General features: G+C 41.3%; 1 protein-coding gene and 1 long non-coding RNA gene across 4 annotated transcripts in view; one reads left to right on the top strand and one right to left on the bottom strand.

Moving 5' to 3' along the window:
- The window catches only part of LOC144458452 (uncharacterized), a 206,682-nt gene that overhangs the window by 182,340 nt on the left and 3,479 nt on the right, over nucleotides 1-20,863 (bottom strand). The gene's annotated exons all lie outside the window — the stretch shown is intronic.
- LOC117247991 (cGMP-dependent protein kinase 1) overlaps nucleotides 1-20,863 on the top strand; it is a 154,190-nt gene that overhangs the window by 121,395 nt on the left and 11,932 nt on the right. For 2 of the 3 annotated variants that reach the window (XM_033612694.2, XM_033612693.2), the window contains exons 8-9: nucleotides 10,767-10,832; nucleotides 14,683-14,757. In XM_033612694.2, the coding sequence (XP_033468585.1) occupies nucleotides 10,767-10,832; nucleotides 14,683-14,757 (141 nt within the window). Of the gene's footprint in view, nucleotides 1-10,003; nucleotides 10,538-10,766; nucleotides 10,833-14,682; nucleotides 14,758-20,863 lie in introns of those variants that run through there. The other variant, XM_033612695.2, reaches the window with a different exon arrangement.

Raw genomic sequence — 20,863 nt, forward strand, 5'->3', positions numbered from 1 at the left:
CCTTTGCTTTCATATCTGCAGCCATTTTGTTAACCTATTTAACAATATATGCCACAAAAATACAAAAACTCAATGACCATACATACATACATACTTGCATACATAATCTAGTACCTGCTAATTCCAACCAATGATATAATGACATTCACCCATCAATCAATCTGTAACGTTTAGCCGCACAGAGCTAAGCATAAGTTAGCAAGGCAGCAACAGCATGCTCTGTCAGTTTGGTTCCATTTCCCCAAAATACTATGGTCACAGTCCACGGGCTCGAATTTAGAGGACAACTTCGGTATTTTTCAACCTGGGCTCTATTTCCCCATGTGTATGTGTGCGTATGATTCATGGGTACCACTCGTTCTAAAATTATTGAGTTGAGTATTGAGTTGAGTACAGTATTGAGCCGCGAAACGAGCTAAAACGGTAATGGGGGCAAATGCGTCCCGTATAAAAGGCTACAGAAGCTTTTTTTCGCCACTGACCGGTTCAGATCGCCAGTGTTATCTCTGTAGATAGCATATTGTAGCGGCCCTGGGGCAGTGGTGACTGTGAATGAGTGGTGTCAGCTGTCAGTCAGTGTTGGAGCAGAGAGGCGGAGGGCGTCCCCGCTCGGTATTGTAAATGAGTATGTGTGGGTGAAGTGTGTGTTTTTTCGCCACTGACCGGTTCAGATCACCAGTGCTATCTCTGTAGATAGCATATTTTGTAGCGGCCCTGGGGCAGTGGTGACTGTGAATGAGTGGAGTCAGCTGTCAGTCAGTGTTGGAGCAGAGAGGCGGATGGCGTCCCCGCTTGGTAATGTAAATGAGTATGTGTGTGTGTGAAGTGTGTGTTACGCTAGAAGAGTCAGAGGACAGAGTCTTTTACGTGCTACCCCCTGGAGTGTTACCGGAGTTTTTGGAGTGCTTAAATAAATGGGTCTTTTTCCCGAACACAAGAACAGGATGTTGCGCGACACCCCGTACAGCTTTCACAGGCTGCCTTTGTCGGACGGCAAGATGCTGAAGTTGTGGCTAGTTGTGCTACAAATGGATGCTAACACTCCTCTCCAGACACTGCCCCTTACAGACCATCGTGTCTGCAGTGCTCACTTCTCCCAAGATGACTACTGCCCACCGAAGAAGAGAAGACATCCAATCCCGAAACACCTCTTCCTCAAGAAAACGGCTGTCCCACGAGTAGAGAGAGCTACAGACACAGTGGAGCAAAGCTCGTGACATCACACAGCCCAGAGGTAAGGGAAAGGCTAAGTTAGCATGCTATTTACAGAGATAGCACTGGTGATCTGAACCGGTCAGTGGCGAAAAACACACACTTCACCCACACATACTCATTTACAATACCGAGCGGGGACGCCCTCCGCCTCTCTGCTCCAACACTGACTGACAGCTGACACCACTCATTCACAGTCACCACTGCCCCAGGGCCGCTACAATATGCTATCTACAGAGATAACACTGGCGATCTGAACCGGTCAGTGGCGAAAAAAAGCTTCTGTAGCCTTTTGTACGGGACGCATTTGCCCCCATTACCCTTTTAGCTCGTTTCGTGGCTCAATACTGAACCAATTTTAGAACGAGTGGTACCCATGAATCATACGCACACAAAATAGAGCCCAGGTTGAAAAATACAGAAGTTGTCCTTTAACTCAACTCGGCTATATTTATAGAGCACCTTTCATATAAACATGCAGCCCAAAGTGCTTCACATGGCAAAACTGGAATGACACAGACACAAGACAATAAAATATTAAAAAAGCAAACCAACCAAAACAGAACAAACTAATTTCTACTCCACAGGCTAAAAAGAGAGTAAATAAATCACTTAAATCAAGACTGTAATGTTACTCCACATTTAGAGCCAGATTAAAAAGATAAGTCTTCAATTTGTGTATAAAAATACAGAGAGAGCTCGCCGTTCTAGTATCCAGAGGTAGCACATTCCACAGTTTAGGGGTGTATAAACAGAACGTGCTCTTACCAGGACTTTTATGGGACACATGAGGAACATTTAAAAGTAAAGCAGTGGAGGACCACAGCGATCTGGCTGGAACATAACATGATAGAAAATCTCTGATATATGGAGGGGTGAGGTCATTTAAAGCTTTATAAACAGCTTTATCCACTTGAGGAAATAGGTATTTGTGAAAGCTTTAGATGCAAGGTGCAAGGCATTTTATAGAGGTACTGACAGATAGCAGTGTGGCCAGTGTTATATCAAATGGGTCACAAATTCGCATTTTGCTGGATAGCGAAAGAATGACGCACCTTACCCTTACTTTGGTTGGCTTACTCTACATGGGGCGCCCGCTCTACCCACTGACCTTCTGGGTACCCCATTCTTACCCTAACCTGAGCTTATCTTACTCCTCTTGCCCTAAACTAACCAATCCAATCAATGAAGGGGATAAGTGCTAGCCAATCTAAGGCGAAGTAGGGTGAGTCATTCCTTTGCGTCCCTCGGGTCAGGGCCTCACTGTTATAACCATTATGACACGGCCACTTCTGAACAATCAAATCAAATTCCTTTTACTGTTACATCCCTCCTGCCTACCCTGTTTCACTTGGAAATACATCACGATACTGAAGCGAGATTACTTTGAAATGCCGTTTCATCTTGACTTTAAATATATCCATATATATTTACATCAGTGCATTTGTAGTGTTTACCAGGATGTGGTGTTCAGCTTTGAAAAGCTCTTCAGAGCACCTCTAAGAGCGTCTCATGATTTGTTTAACCAAGGAAACAATATCTTTCCTACACCCCACTAAAACAAAGTGCTCTCCCCACCTCGGGCTCTGCTTGTTATCATCTGTTGTCACAAACTCCTTTTGTCTTGGAGTGTCTTGAGCGAGAGGAGCCCATTCAACAACACCTTTGATGGTGAAGGATGTCTTGCAAATTCAAATGATTGAGATGCTGGCCATCTTGGAACCAGGCTTTTGATCAGAGGGCTCTTCTGCAGGGCCATCTTTGTAATTAGAAGTTAACTGTGTGTGTCCTCGCTCATGAAACTCAATAGCTCCTACTCAAAGGCTGCTCTGTCCATCTGAAGATGCTGCCTTTGATCTGTGAGAACAACATATTTACAAATCAAAGTCTGCTCTCCTGACAGCCATAATGGTTTTGTTGGAGCCTGCGGAGCGCTGTGTGTGATGTGTATACATTAAAGCAGCTGAGAAATATCAGATTACATGTTTTCTCCAAAGGGCCGTATAGCCCTTAATGAATAGGCTACTTATGTGCCGTTGGTGGATGTTCCAGGAAAAGATGGACTTCCGGTTTGAAACTGTTTGTACGCTGCCAACAACATCTCATGTCACACACCTCCTGTGAAGTTTGAACTTTCATTTGAGGTGTAGATCCATCAATAGCACGGACAATATGTGACCTGACCTCCTCTCCTCAGTGTATTAAGTGTATGTCTGTTGGGGTGTTCCAGTACAGGATGAGAGATTGATGTAAAAAAAAGTGTGATGTCACCGACATAAATGTGTTTGGTGTCAGTGTCAGACCATGCTCAGACCAACAATAGCCCGCTGATAAACCACAGTGAGAGGCCATGTCAGTGTGGATAGTTGCCACGGATACCGGTGGGAAGATGAGACAAACCAGGAAGTCCACTTCTACGGTTTAGCAGATATCAACACTGCACAGGAGTTTTTACTCATTTGTTGCAGGGTTTTAGGAATCTGGAACGTTAATACAACAGCATACGTTTGTCCTGATTCAACAGGAGACTAACATCGCTCCAGTTTAAGCCTCTTTACACTGGCTCCCAGTATGTTTTAGAATGGATTTTAAGATTTTACTGATCACTTCAAAGGCTCTTCATAGTCCCTCTCCCAGCTATATTTCCAGCCTCTTAGTATCATACACGCCAGGATAGACTTTGAGGTCCTTTTGTCTGTTCCAGAGGCTCAGATGAAAACTAAAGGGGACAGAGCATTTGCTATCAGGGCCCCGAAGCTCTGGAACAGTCTCAGGAAATCAGGTTGGCTGATTCAGTGATCTCTTTTAAGCCCCTTCTCAAAACATACTTTTATCAGAGAGCCTTTCCTGATTTTACTTGAGTTTTATGTTCATTCAGACTGTCTTTTATTTCCTCTGTTTTTATATAGTGTTTCTATCAGTTCTTTTAAAAGTTGCTGTTTACATGTCCTGTCTCTTTTAATTATTGACATATAAAGCTCTTTGTTTTGAAAAGCGCCTTATAAATAAGGATTATCATTATTCCAAGCACACTGCTACAAGCAAGGGCGTGAGTTTTGTTTTTGTTTAAGTTTTGTAAAATTGGAGGGACACACATAAAACTTGGGGTTTAGGTTCCTCCGCCAAGAAATTTTGAGCATCTAACACCTGAGTTCCTGCATTTTAGGGAATTTTTCTGCATCAATTTATGGTAAAAATGTCTTTAATTTCGTTAAAAGCCCTCTGCTACTTTCATTTTTTATTGTGGGGGGACAAAGGCAAATGTTCTAAATTTTGAGTGGGACATGTCCCATGTGACCCCCAAAAATCTACGCTTATGGCTACAAGGGCCATTCTATAAGGCTTTAGCCATGCTGCCAGCTCGACTCTAGGGATGGCAGTGTTGGTCAGTCCATCAATTTAGTCCAGACTGAAAAATCTTAAAGGGATAGTGCACCCAAAAATGAAAATTCAGCCATTATCTACTCACCCATATGCCGAGGGAGGCTCAGGTGAAGTTTTAGAGTCCTCACATCCCTTGCAGAGATCCCAGGGGAGAGGGGGTAGCAGCACAACTCCACCTAATGGAGGCTTACGGCGCCCCAGATTAAGATGTCAAAAAACACATAATTGAAACCACAAAATATCTCCATACTGCTCGTCCGTAGTGATCCAAGTGTCCTGAAGCCCCAACATAAAAAGTTGTTTGGAAAAATGTGATTTGAACTCTGAGTTCAAATGACGTCCTTGGGTGAGTAGATAATGGCTGAATTATCATTTTTGGGTGCATTATCCCTTTAACAGTAGCACTGATGTTGTACACACACTCATGGTCCCAAGAAGATGAACCCTAATGACTTGAGTGATTCCCTGACTTTCCTCTAGATCACCGTATTTGTATAATATCATTTGTAATCACTCTGGTGATCCCTTAACGTTTCATCTAATACCATCATTTAGTCAAATTTGGGCAGTACTTTGGGTCATGACTAATACCACACATACCCAAAAAAAAAGACATTCCCATCTGCCGCAGCTCTACTTTGTGTTTTGGGCTAATTAGCATATGCTACAAAAATATGCTAAACTAAGATAATGAACGTGGTTAAACATCAACAAGTTAATATTATCATTTTAAGCATATCAACATGCTTTTTTTTTACCTCTTGAGTGTATATATCGGTTCAACATACAATACATATTAGTATACATATTTCTTATGTTTACTTTAATTCTATAGTTTTATTCTCCCTATATTGTAGTTTAATTTTCAAACTAGCAGCCTCAGCACAGTGACGATATATATTTTAATGTTTTAATTTTTAGTGTCTTAAGTACACTGTAGCATAATGCATTATTATTTTAATGTTTATTTCATTTCTATTTTATTGTATAGCTTTGTATTTACATACTTTTATTTCAAACTCTTTTATATTTATTTCTTATAGTGCTCTATTCTTTACATCTGAGCAGCTGTAATGAATCATTTCCCCTAAGGGATCAATAAAGTATTTCTGATTGTGATTCTGTAAACATTTAGCTCAGCCTTACAGAGGCAATAGCTTGAGACTTGTTACCTGGTCTGTTCTCTTGCACAGAAATTTTTGGCCAGCAGCACAATGCGCAACACAATGGTCTCATTGAAATGAATGCTCCATTTTTTTGATGTAGTGCTTGTCAGTCTGAATATGGCTTTGTAGAATCACCCATCTCCCTTCACTCTGAGCCATACCCTCTGTCTTATAATAGCTCATTCCCCACGAGTCAAAGCATTAACTTCTGCCATCTCCAGCTACAAATCTGTACGTTTTTTCATACACTGCTGCTGTATGTTCCTGTCTGTTTCCTCTGTGTATTCAACTTGTACATTGCTGCTTTATGTTCTGCCTGTATCCTCTGTATATTTTACTTTGCTCTGAGGTATACCATAGATTTTACGGCTGAAGCCATCTCTCATTTTATACAGCCACTGCTCTTAGTTCATACCATCACAGCATGGAAATCAACTATCAAAAGATTTGAGGCTTTTTCCAGACTGCTTGGGAAGTACTTTGTCGAGTGAATCCCATGTTGCCCCTTTTTTGTTTTGGAAACATGCACTATTGTTGTGTTGTGATGCAGTTATGAACAGGGACTGTTTCTTCAGAATTTCCCAGAGGCCAGAAATGTATTTTAGGTGTTTGAACCCCGGGGGGTGGGGGGGTGGGGGGGGGGGGGGAGGGGAATGGGGGGATGGAGGAGTGTGAGAGCTGAAAACAGCATTAAGCTTTGAGAGTCAGCTGCAGCTACAGAGCCCCGAATTCACAAAATAAATAACATTTTCAGAGGTAGCACTCAGACACACTGATCCGTCAAATGCAGGATGAGAAACAATGAACACAAACGCTGCCATAAAAGGCCACTAAAATAAGTCCATACATGAGAAACACAGGTTCCCAGTTAGTGTTTTCACGTGTTTGCGGCGAGCTCAGACATCTGACGCTTGAGAGTAACCTTTCTATCTGTTTCACACTGTGTTTGGTTACTCTAACAGCATAGCTTGCAAGTGAAATAATGTTCCGCAGCTATCACTTTCATCTGGTGAAGTTTAGAAAAACAAGAATACAAATGCACCAATCAGCATGGGGTTTCAAGGTGATGTTAAAACATGCTATTCTAGTGGCTTCCTGGAAGAGAAGGAAAAATATATTCATAAATGTAAAAATGTCTGGTATGCCTTGGAAAGTGTTCACACTGCAGATAAAATGCACCATTTGTAGTTAATGGAGAAAAGCTGCATAAACAAAGGCATATTCACTTACTTACATACTTCAACACCAACCTGTGACGCAGCTATCCAAGCCCACCTGAATACCTCTCAGTCACAGAATTAAAGCGCAGATGATTGGTTGTGTATCCCACAGCCACCTCTTGTTCTTGCCCCGGTCCTGACCCCGGCTTTACTTCACACACTGCAGCCCACAGCTACTGCCCGGCTCTCAGCTTCCAAGCCTGTACGTTATTTTCATAACCCCCTTCCCAGGACACCAGATCACTGTCCAATTACCAGGTTCATTTCAACTATCTACTGGAAATCAACACCACAGGCTCCCTCCTGTGTAAGTCCAAAGGACATTCCAGACACAGCATGCAGCTGCTTTTAGTGCGACTTTGCTGGTGGATGTGTGTGTTTGTATGTGTGTGTGCTTGTCTGTTTTCCAATGCGTTTCTCGTTGCACTGCAATTAACAAGTGCAGAGCCATCTTGGGCTTACTGGATGACTTTGGCTCAGCAGCATGCAAATAATTCATTCTGACAGATATTGTTTAGTGATTGTGTTTCACATAGAACATTGCTAGTATCAACGCAATGGCACACTAAGTTGTTTTCCTCGGCTGCGTTCGAGCAGCGGGGGACAGGTGTAACAAGCTGCTCTCTAATATGAAACCCTTGAGGTCTCTCAAGGATGATCCGCGCTTATGTAAGCGCTATTTCAATATAGCCCAAAGTGTTGTGTTGGATCACCATGGTTAGTAAATGATACAAACACTGTGCACTTCCTTTTATGAGACAAATTAACCCATGTGACAGATTGTGGGTGTCGCCGTAGTTGTAGCTCCTTATCACTAATAAGAAAACTGTGTGTGTGTCTGATGAGTTGCTCTTAGTTTTAATATCTATCATTGTGATGCGTGATCTTCTAAAATGTATTAACGTCAGATAAAGGTTATTTAAAGTGGACCTATTTTGTTCATTTTCAAGTTCATACTTAAGTATTTTGGGTATGAAACCAGAAAATGCTTTAATGTTTAAAAAAAGTGTGTATCTCACATATCTACTGTCTATTTTTGTAAGCTGACACCATTTCCCTCAGTGAAAATGAAGCTTTTATTTACTTTTATTTCACAAATAAGAAACAATAAATTGTGAAGACAATAAAGCCTCCATAAAATAGCATTTTAGGTCTTGTGTGTGATTTATCCTGGCTTCGTATGGGTAGAGGAAATCTCCACTATATGCCAGGTTAACTTATATAATGCAAAATGCCATAGGCTTGTGCTAATAACATTAGCATCTTATATTTGTTTGTTTAAAACGTATTAAGTATAAGACAGTTGTTTTGTCAGTGAACCTTGTGAAAGTGTAACTACAGAGTGACACAGACACACCATTGTACAGGTATAAATACTAACAATGGTGTAGGCCACATGCGTAGGCTACAGCGTAGGGTCTGCATAAAGCTGACACACAAGTATAAACCCCACTTGAAGCGCTTTGTTTTAGCACCCATCTCTTTAAGCCCCCTACATGGAAAAGCCCAGTTTGCCATAATTGGTCAGCGTTTCTGCACCACCGCTATTGTAGCCGTGGTTTGTAACAAAGAACAGCTGCACTTTCTACCATGCAAAACCCCCAATAAAAACTTCTAAACCAAAATCTTTACAGCTGGACATGTTTAAACATGAACACGATCCAAAACTGGAGACAAATTAACTACTTTGGCCACCAAGATTACATGTTTCTCTGACGTCATGCAGCAGTGTACCTGCAGCCGGGAAATGACTGTGTTGTGTCACTTTCTCCTGTTAAAAATGACCAATAAAAACCTCTCTCAAAGGGGAGAAATTAACAACATTAGCGACCAGGATTGCATGTTTCCCTGACGTCAGCATGGAGCTACATATAGAAGAGAAGGTTATGTAATGAAAATATTTGCAGTCGCGTGCCTGTAGCATAAGACCACATAAAGACATCTGTGATGAGGTGACGCCATCTTGCAGCCAAAGTACAGTAAACACTTTACATTTAATGTGAACATACAACATTGTGACATATATTTGTGATAGAAAATAAAGAAAAGCATAATCTACCCCTTTTAAAGTTGTTTAAATCCTTGGCATTCTTGAACTATTGACCAATAACTACTCAGCATTTTGACTGAATATCTACTGTCCTTGGAAACATGCAGTACGGTATATGACAGGATTAAAAATCTTGTTCAATTTGTTTGGCAGCGGCAAGTAAATTTGTAGCAGTAGTGGCGATAGCTTTTGAAAAATGACTGTACAGCTGGTGTAATGTCATAAACCCACAGCTGGGACATTACGAGCATTTGTGCCTCAGCAGCCCTTAACAGAATAAGTTGACTCCGTTTTCAGCTTCTGAATATTTTAATAATCATCACATTAAATTTATGCTTTGCAGGTCTCTTATGCTTTCCTTTATTAATTACACAAATTCAAAAACGTCTCTTCCCACCTCAGTCTTGTGTAATGTTAACCACTGAGAACTAATTCCCACTGACTGCCACGCATCATGACTCTTGTTCCCGAAATGAATTATCACATAATCAATATTAACAACCGCGGTGTAACACGGCGCCTCCATCCAAACTGGGACGTTTGCTGTTCTTTCACCCATTAACCTGGTTACTAATACTGTAAGTGTGCTTATGTAAATGGTCCTGAATGCTGTTGTGGGCAAACACAAGAACAGGTGGAGCAGTGTTTGCCAGAGTATTGTGTGAAGAGCATGGATACAGGCCATCGGGGCTTATCGGAGGTGAATGAAATACTGTATGAGCTGTGCTAGCTGGAGGGCCCCAATGGTCAACCTGTTAATGTATCCTTTGCCCCTGACAAACACTACCTCTCCTCTCCTCTGTAGTCCTCACCTTTCCAAATGTGTTGTTCCCCCACCAGCTGTGACCTTTATTCAAAGGGGTCAGCAGAAAAGAGTGAGGCAGACTGTACTTATGTGTGTGTGTTTGTGCATGAGGAGGGGGTGTGTTTGGAAGAGGGAAGGCAGAGGGAGTTGACATAGCACGAGGAGGAATTGTCACCTCAGCTCATTGAAATAGGTTGCCGTATGTCCGAGTTGAGACCAGACACAGAGAGTGATTGTCAGCTACTGTTAGCACTTAAAATTCAATTGAATCAAGTCTTTTCGAATCTAGAGCAGAGCCTTTTTATTTCCTCCCCATCGGGATATTAAATTCAACCACAGTATGATCTCTCTTTTTTCCTTTTTCAAAAAAGATGGGGCAAGAAATAATCTGCTTATGACATCCCCTGAAGAATTTCCTGTCTTTTTGTAATATTTTAGTCCGTGTTAAAAGTGGATAACACTACACTTGGACCGGAGGTTTAAATACAAGTGCGACAGACGTGTCTTTTGTTGGAGGGCTGCCCTGGGCAGTGCACTGGTTCAGAGCTTATCGCTGTGGGACTCTGTGTGCAGGAAATCTTTCACAGTGAAGGATGGATTCATGGGATACAGACTCAGAGGACTCGTGCGACTGGGGGGACTCCTCTGAAGAAGGAGCATCATCGGAGGAAGATGAACTTGATGTCAAATATAATAAAGAGTAATGCCAATCTTGCAGCGATGTGTGTTGCCTGTTAAGAGTGATGTTTTTATTGTGTGCCAGCGCCATTTATGGAGTGAATGGAGTTGAATAAGACTGATATACAGGTGTTACTTTTTGACAGTTTCCATCATCACAGCTCTGATCAAGCATTTAAAAGGAATAATACTAATCAAATGTGCCAGTTCTGCTTTTATGCCTGACTGTGTCATATGATCTTTTTGTCCAGGGAGGACATCAGGACAGCCAACGTCATTGCAGCAGAAGCAGTCACCTGTCTAGTCATCGATAGAGAGTGAGTATCAATGTTATTTCCCTCAAAATACAATGTCTGTTCTGCACTGCTGATCCTTTTCTTTAGCATTAAAGTAGTAAAAGAGCTCAGTGAGAACGTCTGTCTGTCATGAGCAGCCATGCGAAACTAGCTCCCGAATTCTGCTTTGCTCCTGATGGTCAGGCAAGGACAATTTCTTGGAACAGACTCTCCAAGTTCAACTGAGTAACTGAGACATCAACATGAACCCTCGCTACACCTTATGAACGTGGCTCACATTTAGCTGTCATTACTTTCAATTTCCAAACTCAAGAAACATCAAAGCTCTCACGTAAAAAGTCGAATTTATCCTAAATCATCCATTAAATTTAATTTCAATAAATGTGAGGTGAGAAATAGATTGTGCATTTGCAGGATCATGCTCCCCTTAAACTTCCCCACAGAACCTTGTTTGATCGTCAGCTCCCAAAGTTCGGGAGTCATAAAAGGCAATCCCTTCATCACCTTACTGTTTGCTTCAGCTTCTATAGTCAGGACCAATCTAATTCTCATGTAAATGTTTTACAGACTACTTAACTTATGAGATTTGCTCCTTACGTGATGCTCAGAAGGCATGTGTCTTAAATCCTAAATCACCTTCACTAACATATTAAGATTTATGCTAGATTTGCACAGAACGACTAACAAGGGCTATTTTTTCCACTGATGTTCGTCAGGAGATTATCAGGGAGCAAAACCACACTTTCAGCCTCGTGCTGCGATGACATTAAAAATGTAGATCCACAGAAGTTTATATCAGGTCACTATTGAAGGAATCGGTTCAGTCTCTGAGCATCTTTGTCACTAACATGAAGTCATGTGGTGAGAATAGAGAGGCAAATGGATTGGGCATTGGGAGGAGATGGTATCAGCTTACCCAGGGCCTCCCTCTAGCCTCAGGGAACACGGCGGGCACAAATGGGCCTTCCTCAGGGCCGGCAGAGGGGATAGTGAGTGAGTCATCTGGCGCAGGTGATTACCACTGCCTTTCACTCTGCCTGTCATACAAGCAGCTAATACTGTCACAGCCCAAGAACTAGCTCATTCTGCATGACGCCCAGCCCGGCTAATTTTGGTGCAGATTCAAGGTTATCAGTATTTTAAACTGTCTGTGTGCACTTATTTGTTTTCTATATGTTTGTGCATGTGCGATGCAGCAAAACGACACGGTGCATCTTCAGAGGTTAGATGAGGATAATTACAGGAGCTGTGCGGGAGGGAAAAGAAAAGGAGGAGAGAGACAGTTGGAACGAGATGGGGGAATAAAAACAAACGGCAGGGAGTCACGGGCTCAGCGCAATAGACACCGTAAGCAGCCAAACATTTAAAGGAAAGCTCAGCTCAGAAACAGCCCCAGCTTACAGGCATTATGGTCTCAACAGGAGAAAACACCAGATGTATTACATCGTCTGGCTGACAGCTTGATGAGCCTTGCATGAAAACAGCCTCAGTTACTTGTTCTTCCAGGATGTTTGGAGTCTTTTGCATAGGCGGCCATACCTCAGAGGGAAATGAGCCGAAGCGTTGTTTTTCATGTAGCAGATCTCCCCATGAGGACAACTTTGGAGGGTTTTATTTCAGCAAGTTAGAGTATTGTGTAGTTTGTTATTCTGCAGTCAATCTGTCATTGTAATCTTTAACTGTCATTCCTCTGTGTTTATACTAATGATAATTAATAGGGGTGGGAATCACCAGAGGATCCACGAATTATCACAATACTTAAGTCAGTATATGGAATAAATTTGTGGAATGGGTTAGAAACAGAAATTTAAGTGTGAAATACACACAATGGATTAAAACATATTTAAACACAAGATAATTAACAAATATAAAACTGAAGTGTGAACACCAAAGTGTACATAAAATGTGTTTGGAATATTTGAGCAGACAGTAGACCATATACTGTACTGAGTTCTGTCAGTTTCTTGTTTCTTGCTCTGTATAATTCAAAGGGAGCTGATAAAAACAAATAATGTTAAAAGGGTAGGTGTAATAAGCTAAGGCTTCACCCTACACCTTGTCCGTCCTTTTTTCCCCATATTGCTAAAATAAACATTAACTTAATGTTTATGTATTGTATATCTACCAGTATATTTGTGTTTCATAAGTTGGAAAATGACCCCAAATAAATGGAACTAAATCATACAATATTATTGTGATTTCAAATACGCTGCGATATGCAGAGTATCGCGATAAAATATATTGTGATATATTGCAATTTATTATCTTTTTCCAACTATAAATTACATCTCCAAAGGAAAACTTTGTCAACATCTGTTTTATCTAACAAGTTTTCAGTCTGGTTATCTCACTTCAGCCATTTTTTGCAGCAGCAGCAAAATCTAGTGAACTGAAAAAGCAATTGATTTTATGATTCGATACGATACGATATGATACGATATTGCCACACAAGAATATCACAATACTATGCTGTATCAATTTTTCCCCCACACCTAATAATTAAGTTCTGATATATCAAGTAAAAACTGTATTGGTCTTAATATTTAAAGGGACACTTCACCCAAAAATAAAAAATATTTTCCTCTTACCTGTAGTGCCATTTATCAGTCTAGATTGTTTTGGTGTGAGTTGCTGAGTGTCGGAGATATCGACCGTAGAGATGTCTGCCTTCTCTAAAATATAATAGAAGTAGATGGCACTCAAAGCTCAAAGCGCCAAAAAAAAAATACATTTTAACAACCATAACAGCAATGTCTCTGTCCAGAAATCATAACCCGGTTACTAAAGATAATCTACAGACCTTGTTGTGAGCAGTTACATGTAGGAACTATTTTCTTTCTACCGAACTACACCCATTAACCGAATCACCACGCAGAAGGAAGTGTGCATCTACTCATGTGCGAGATAAATGGTGTCTTCCTCAACTGAGTAGTAACATTAGCTAGCTCAGGTGAGCAAGCAGTAGCGAAACTATTAGTTAGAATATTGCTGTTGCTCTTTTATGGTTGGCAGATGTAGTTTGGTAGAAAGAAAATAGTTCCTACATGAAACTGCTGACAGCAAGGTCTGTGGATTATTTTGACTGACCGGGTCATGATTTCTGGAAAGAGACATTGCTGTTGAGTTTTTCAAATATACTTTATTTGGCGCTTTGAGCTCCACAAGCTGAGTGCCATCTAGTTCCATTATATTGGAGAGAAGGCAGACATCTCTACGGCCGATATCTCCAACACTCATCAAGTCACACTAAAATAATCTAGACTGATAAACAGCACTGCAGGTAAGAAGAAAAATATGTGCATTTGATTTCTGGTTGAACTGTCCCTTTAAGGTCTGAAAAGAATACAGGTGTTTCATGTAGTTAATTAAATACCTTAACTGCCTTTACTAAATACTAAAAGAACAAAAATATTGCAGTGGGAATTTAGTGTCTAATGATAACTATCTTGACTTTTTTAATCACTCAGCGCAGTATGCTTTCTGTTCCATTATTCATTCATTAAAACATTTATGCACAGCCTCTACTTTTGTCTCAAAAAATTCACACTCATCCCCCGCCTGCTATCACACTATTTTACACCTCTTCAGGGGAGCTCTGTCTTCTCATTTGCTCTACAGTGATTTTTAGAAACTCGTCTCTAAAAGCAGACTGATGAATATTTAATAGTAACTGGCAGTGTTTTTTTATTTTTTTCTATGACAGTCTGGTCATATATTACAGCAGCTTTTTATACAGATTGCCTGCAGTGTACAAACTGCATTCGAAACATACTGTGAGTGGATAACATGTGGGCTGGTATAGGTTGCAGAGTCTTGAACAAAATAAATAGCCTCAGAAAAGTTTGATCGTATGATGTAATGTCTGTTGCAGTTCATTCAAGCACCTGATCGGAGGATTGGAGGACGTGTCCAGTAAAGGTCACGAGGATGCTGACGCCAAAGCCAAGTAAGACAAAAAAATTGATTAAAATATCTGTTTGTTTTGTGCTTGCTTTTTGTTTTGGTCATCTAAATTTCACAAATTAATTCACAGATTCAATAAATCTCTAAAGCTTTGCGCCATATCATGACCGCCCGCCAGCGGCAACTTTTTATAATGGAACATACTTTGGGCCAACTGTTAATGCATCGTGCCTTTAGGTCTGTTATATAACAGCACAATACCCCTGTGGCAGGCCAGAAAGCAGAGGCTATGACCTCTGCCTCTATTTCTGGAGGAATTAATATGTACTCTATTTATCGTCACTATGGAAACAAGAGAATGGCACTGTGGAAGGCACCTTGGCAATGAGGTGGGCATCTTGGGGTACAGGCCGCTACATATTGGCATAATCTGATACCACGCTCGCGCAGCGCTATGCTGTGAGTCAAGGTGAGGAGAAACAAGAACCCAGTAATGACAGATTACAGAGAACAGGAACAGCTTATCGCACCAGAAAGGGAGAGAGGGATGTTCATGGATGGATGGACTGAGCGATGAGAGGCAGGGAGGGAGCAAGACGGGTGACACAGCAGACTAGGCTTCTGTCCGAAGCTTTGGATTTCGAGCTGACTGCCGAGAGTGTCAGTCATCTTGTGCGAGTCGGTGGAATTCAGTCAGCAAGGAGCAGAACATAACACCAGTTACTGTGTTGGACGGAGGCACTGAGGAAGGAGAGAAGACAATCGGGGGGTGTAATGGGAGGCTTGCCTCTGGCATTCAGCCTTGGCCAGGTCCCTCTTATAGCTCACTACCACTGCTGATTGCCAGCTAATGTCTGTGATCGAAAGAGACCTGCAGCGTGTGCTCTCCAGCCCATTCCTCCCATCGCCGGGCCTGTGGGGAAGCTAATTTAAGATTGATTTTATGCAAATGAGCAACAAATCATCACCATCATTCATAACCTTATTATCAACCCTATTCTCCACTGAAGTTTATCTTAAAATAAAGCCGCTCTCTCCCTCTGCTCCTCAAAATCTGTCACATCAAAGTTGTTTTCATCCTGATTAAGGTAGCTCTCCCCGCCGTGTGCTGTGTGTGTGTGTGGTCTCTTACTGGCGCTCCCCGCCCAGCAGAGCACATTTGTTTCTTGGTGAGGAAAGCCTGCCTGAGTCAGGATCCCACGGTGATGGAAACTATCTCTAATTGGTCACAGTGGATAAGCATCATGCAGCAGTACCGTAACTATACTGCAAACTACAGCTGCTCTCTGTGAGGTTGACAGGTCTTTTCTTCAAACACTACCTCCTTGCTATGTACTATATATATGAGCGCGTTGCTGTTGCTCAAGCTTCTCTCGATGCAAAGTAGAGCCAATACACCTGTCTTCGTTGTTATTTCTGCCGGCATAAAATAAGGATTTAAGTATTTTGTTTAGCTGAATGCGTGGTGAGAATCTGTAGGCGTGACAGGAAAATATTATGTTATTCAAAGTGCCATATTTTATTTTAAACATCAGGTTTTTTGGGGGGTGGTTTAGTAACCCGTGGGTCACAGCTACGACAATAAACTGCGACATCCCAGGGACCAGATGCAGAAATTATGTGCACACACGACAACCATGCAACACCTGTTCCCCACACATACACTGGTATTTATAGAGGAAGGATGTGCTGTGAGCATGTGTGCACCTCACACATTCTTCAGATGAGGAGTACACACGGGTTTTAGCTAAAATAGCTGCAGGTGATGTGGTGAGAACGAGATTAAATATAAGTTGAGAGACAGACAACGTTGTTTTTAGGTTGTTTGCCAATTTCACTGGTTGTTTAGCAGGCTACACAGTGCTCTGTAAAATGTCAATCAAAAGCACATTTATAAAAGTATAAATACCTTGACCTGATGCTGGAGGAGCATGTCATTTTTTGACTGTCAGTGTTCTAGGTCAGTCAGCAGGTAGAGCACTGAGATCTGTACTGAACAAGGTTAAACAATGTGGCAATCTAGGATTTTATACTTATACACAACTCTTTAATTCGTGTGTCCTGTGTTTGGGGTTTCCAAGAACATACAAGTAGTAACACAGTGCATTATAGAGCGAGTCAATCTTTCCTGGGTGTCCATAAATTGACTTGAGTTTTGGCCATTAGTGGAGATATGGGATGGGAACCTCCGAACATCCGGCATAAATGTCAAATGCTGCAGCTTTGGAATAGTCTTGTGAAGATGTCGGATCAGAGACTCACAAAAAAGGTTTTTAATTGGGACATCTTCCACTGTCATCCCTGGACTAATAAGCTTAAGTCATTATCTTATTTGAACAACTTGTCATTTATCTTCCAGAACAGGTTACTTTGTGATATTCAGGAGATGAACCCAGAGGAGGACAGAATTTGAGGTTCACTTCTTGTTTTACTGTCTTGTATATGAAGACATAAGGGATTCACTTTTCAATAAGATGACCTCTACCTATGTTGAATTCTTTTGGTTGGATGATCATGAAAAGTTGAGTTTTATTTCAGAACGTGAACCTTTCTGTGGCTGAATTTCTTTGCCAGGCCTGGGATAGATGGAAGAGTATTCTGTTTCTGGACTGAGCAGTTAAATAACATGTATTCTTAATTGTTACTGCAACATCATTGTAATGGTGTCTTGTAAACCCATGAGGGTCACTTTGTCAGGTCAATCTCAACGTGAGCCATGAGAATGAATCATTGATCATCCTTCTCACATTTAATTATAATGATGATGATGATGCATATTTTCCACGATGATGGTTTGCAAAAATGTGGTGAATTAGTGGCACTGACGCCACAAATAGCCGCAGCTGTGCGTAATGACAGCTACTCTGGCAGCATCCAGGAACCTCGCTGATACAACCCAGTCGGTGAAACTGCACTTTCTTTACTGTATTTCTGACTGGAAGGTCAAATGAGCGGTGGAGGGGAATGAGTAGCAATATGCAAACAGATGTTTATTAACAGATGTTTATAGGAACAAAGAATATAGGGGGTTAGGGGCCATAGATCTGGGCATTAGTTTAATGACTGCTTTTGTTAAAAATGTCTCAGCTGCCATCGTCAGAAATGCTCTTTGGATAGGAAACCATTCATAGTGGAGAAAAGGAGAGGGAGAGCCAGATTTGGCCTACATTATAAATTGGTATAAGCTGATTATTCTACAGAACACCAACATTTGAATACTGATTGGTGTAGTTTATCTAGCAAATACATTTTTAATACAATTAATTATTTTAAATATGGGGGCCTGATAGCAAGTATATATCTGATAATTGTAGCAATGAAGTAATGAATAAATTAAATAATAAAAACATTCCAGAGAGCATCAGAGACGTCGCATGGCTAATTTCGGCAGGTAGACTCCCAGTGAGCGCTGCAGTGTCTTGGAGCTGTTACGTCACCAATGATTCATTGTAACAAGCCTGAAACCCAAGAACACCTTTAATCGACTGTTAGAGAGCACAAGAGGTCCGGCTCATCTTTGAAGGTCTGGGTGTAAATTTTATCATGTTAAAACTCTGTGATGTATGGACACTTTGAAGCCCCCAAATGCCCCCAAAACATAAAGAACTGACGGATATGTATGCATATTTCTGCTTTTGTGCTTACACACAGTTTAGGTTGTGAATCTACACAGAGTTTTATGCATCAGGGGCCATATTCACAAAGCTTCCTAGTGCTAAGAGTTGTCTTTAGAAAATTCTTAGAGTTGTGACATTTTCTTAGAATTTCCCCTTAAAGTTAAGACTAGGTCCTTGTAAACATAAAAGTTATTCACAAACCTTGAAAGAGCTCCTAAGGTGAAAAGCTGTTAGGAGCAGGGAGGAGGATTTTTAAGAGGCTTAAGTGTCTTAATCAGAGGAGAAAATGCTGTAAACACAAAGAGGTGGAAGAAATATTCTCCAAACGCTGGATGACAGTGAGTGAAAAAAACGCTACCGATTAGCTTGTGCAGGGATAATATGTGTGGTCGATCTCCTTAGGGGTAGGCACACCTTTCCCACCTAATACAATAATGCTGTAACGCCAGAAATAAAATGATAACAACACAAAGATGTTTGGAAAACTGGAAACTTGCAACAGTGCAGCAGTGATGACTTGGGTCTGTCTCAACCTTCCATCAGCAGAGTGATCACACTAACAATAGCCATGTTTCCATCAGCCTGTTTAGAATCACATCTAGAAGTATCGCATTGGAAAATTATGATGGAAACGCCAAAATTTGAATTAAAATCCCCTGATTCGCACAAACTAAAATACGCTCCTTTTAGCCGGGGTTTGGTTGATTAGAAAAAATGTTGATTCGCAAAACGGGATGGAAAAAGTTATGTGCGAATTAAGTCTGACGTAGCGCACCTCTCTCCATTTTGATAGCCACACTCCGGGTCGGGAAGGCGGTAATGCATTTACAAGCTGGTTGCCAACCGCCAGGAAACACTGAAGAAGAATGCGAAACTTGTTTTGTTTCCGGTTCTGCGGAAAACTCCCGCAAGTTCGTAGTTTTCACCAAAGTCCGTACATTTAATGGAAACACACAGGATTCGTATTTCTTTTAATGCACATTTCCCAATGATTCAAATCCCTTTTGGATGGAAACATAGCTAATGACAACACTTTCACGGTCAGCAGTTCTCTTCATTTCAAAGGGCGTGTCTGTGACAACCAATCATATCTCTTAAAAGCTAGCATCACACCTAGCAACGGGGTCAACCACACCTATTCACTAAGGTAAAAGTTTCTGTCCCTTCCTCGCTCAGAGTTGTTCTGAGAACTTCCTAAATCACTCCTAAGTTAGGAGCTCTTTGAGAGTATTCTCAGAATATTTGAGAATACGTCCCCTGGCCCTGAGCCTGTGGGTCACAGCTCCAACCACAAACTGTATAGTCCCTGCGTTCGGTCAGGGACCTTGTTGGATGTCATCCCTGAGCTCCCTCTCCCCTCATACCCTGCCATCTGTCGTATAAAGGCATAAAATGCCATTAAAATATACCAAAAACTTTGGTTTCCCGATGAAATTAAACAAGCAATTTCGACTTTCCTCTGGCAGGTCAACAGCTGCTTTTGTTTTCTACTTTTTTGTGATTAACTTGGTCTCATTCTCCTCTCAAACTGTCGATAAAACGTCTCAAATCAAAGTTTATGAAATTTGGAGATGTCCTGCACTTCACTTTCCACTTTCTGCTAATCACGGCTCATCAAACACGACGAAGACTGATGGAAAAAAAATGGTCCCACAATGACTCAGCACGTCCCGCGTCTGTGGAGCAGGTGGAGGAGTTCAATAAGTGAGAATTACTGGTAAATAAAAGTGACATTTAATGAGAGTCAGCTTTAAGGTCAGAGATGCCGTCTCTAACTCCTTCCCTCGAGTCAGGCTAGACCAACGGAAATGAGGACAATGGCGCACACACTCTCACATGTACGCTCACACACACTAAGACACATGGGGATTGCATCATTTTTTATGATCTCATCCGTTCGCTGATACAGATTATCACTCACTGGGGGGCTACTTGACCTGCAGAGAAACAGTGCTGGGAACAGATTTGCCTTGTAACGACGAGAAGTCACGTGTCATTTCAGCTTCATATAAAAGATGTCGAAATGTATGTTCTGTGAATCTAACCAGGGTTACTTTACAGTGTTGTTCAGCAGAGCTCTGTGTTCGTTTTTATTCAAGGTCATGTTTAAGACAGCTATTTAAGGTGGATGTATGGCTCCAGCTCCACAAGGTCTGCTCGCCAGTATCATATTCCTTCCAGTGCTTCATCCGTGTTGTTCTCTGCCTATCTGAAAAGAAATCTATATGAGTATTTGTGTTGCTGGTTTAGTAAATATCTCCACTATTCATCGACTCCCAGAGAGCCTATGTGTCCTTGGTTGAGACACAGAGCGACGTCAAATGTTTTTCCTGTCACAAAACTATTCATTACAATTCACTGCAGTGTACTGATAACCTTGAAACCAGCTGGTGAAGTTGTCTTACTGTACTCCGCGTAAAGACGAGTTAATCTTTTGCCCAAAATAAAAAAAGAATGGGTTGATTCTTCAATTGCATACTTAATACAATAGCTTCTTTTTGTGGTTCAGCTTCAAAGGGTTGGAGTCATCTA

Source organism: Epinephelus lanceolatus, chromosome 17 (assembly GCF_041903045.1).
Source record: "Epinephelus lanceolatus isolate andai-2023 chromosome 17, ASM4190304v1, whole genome shotgun sequence".
NCBI classification, from domain to species: domain Eukaryota; kingdom Metazoa; phylum Chordata; class Actinopteri; order Perciformes; family Serranidae; genus Epinephelus; species Epinephelus lanceolatus.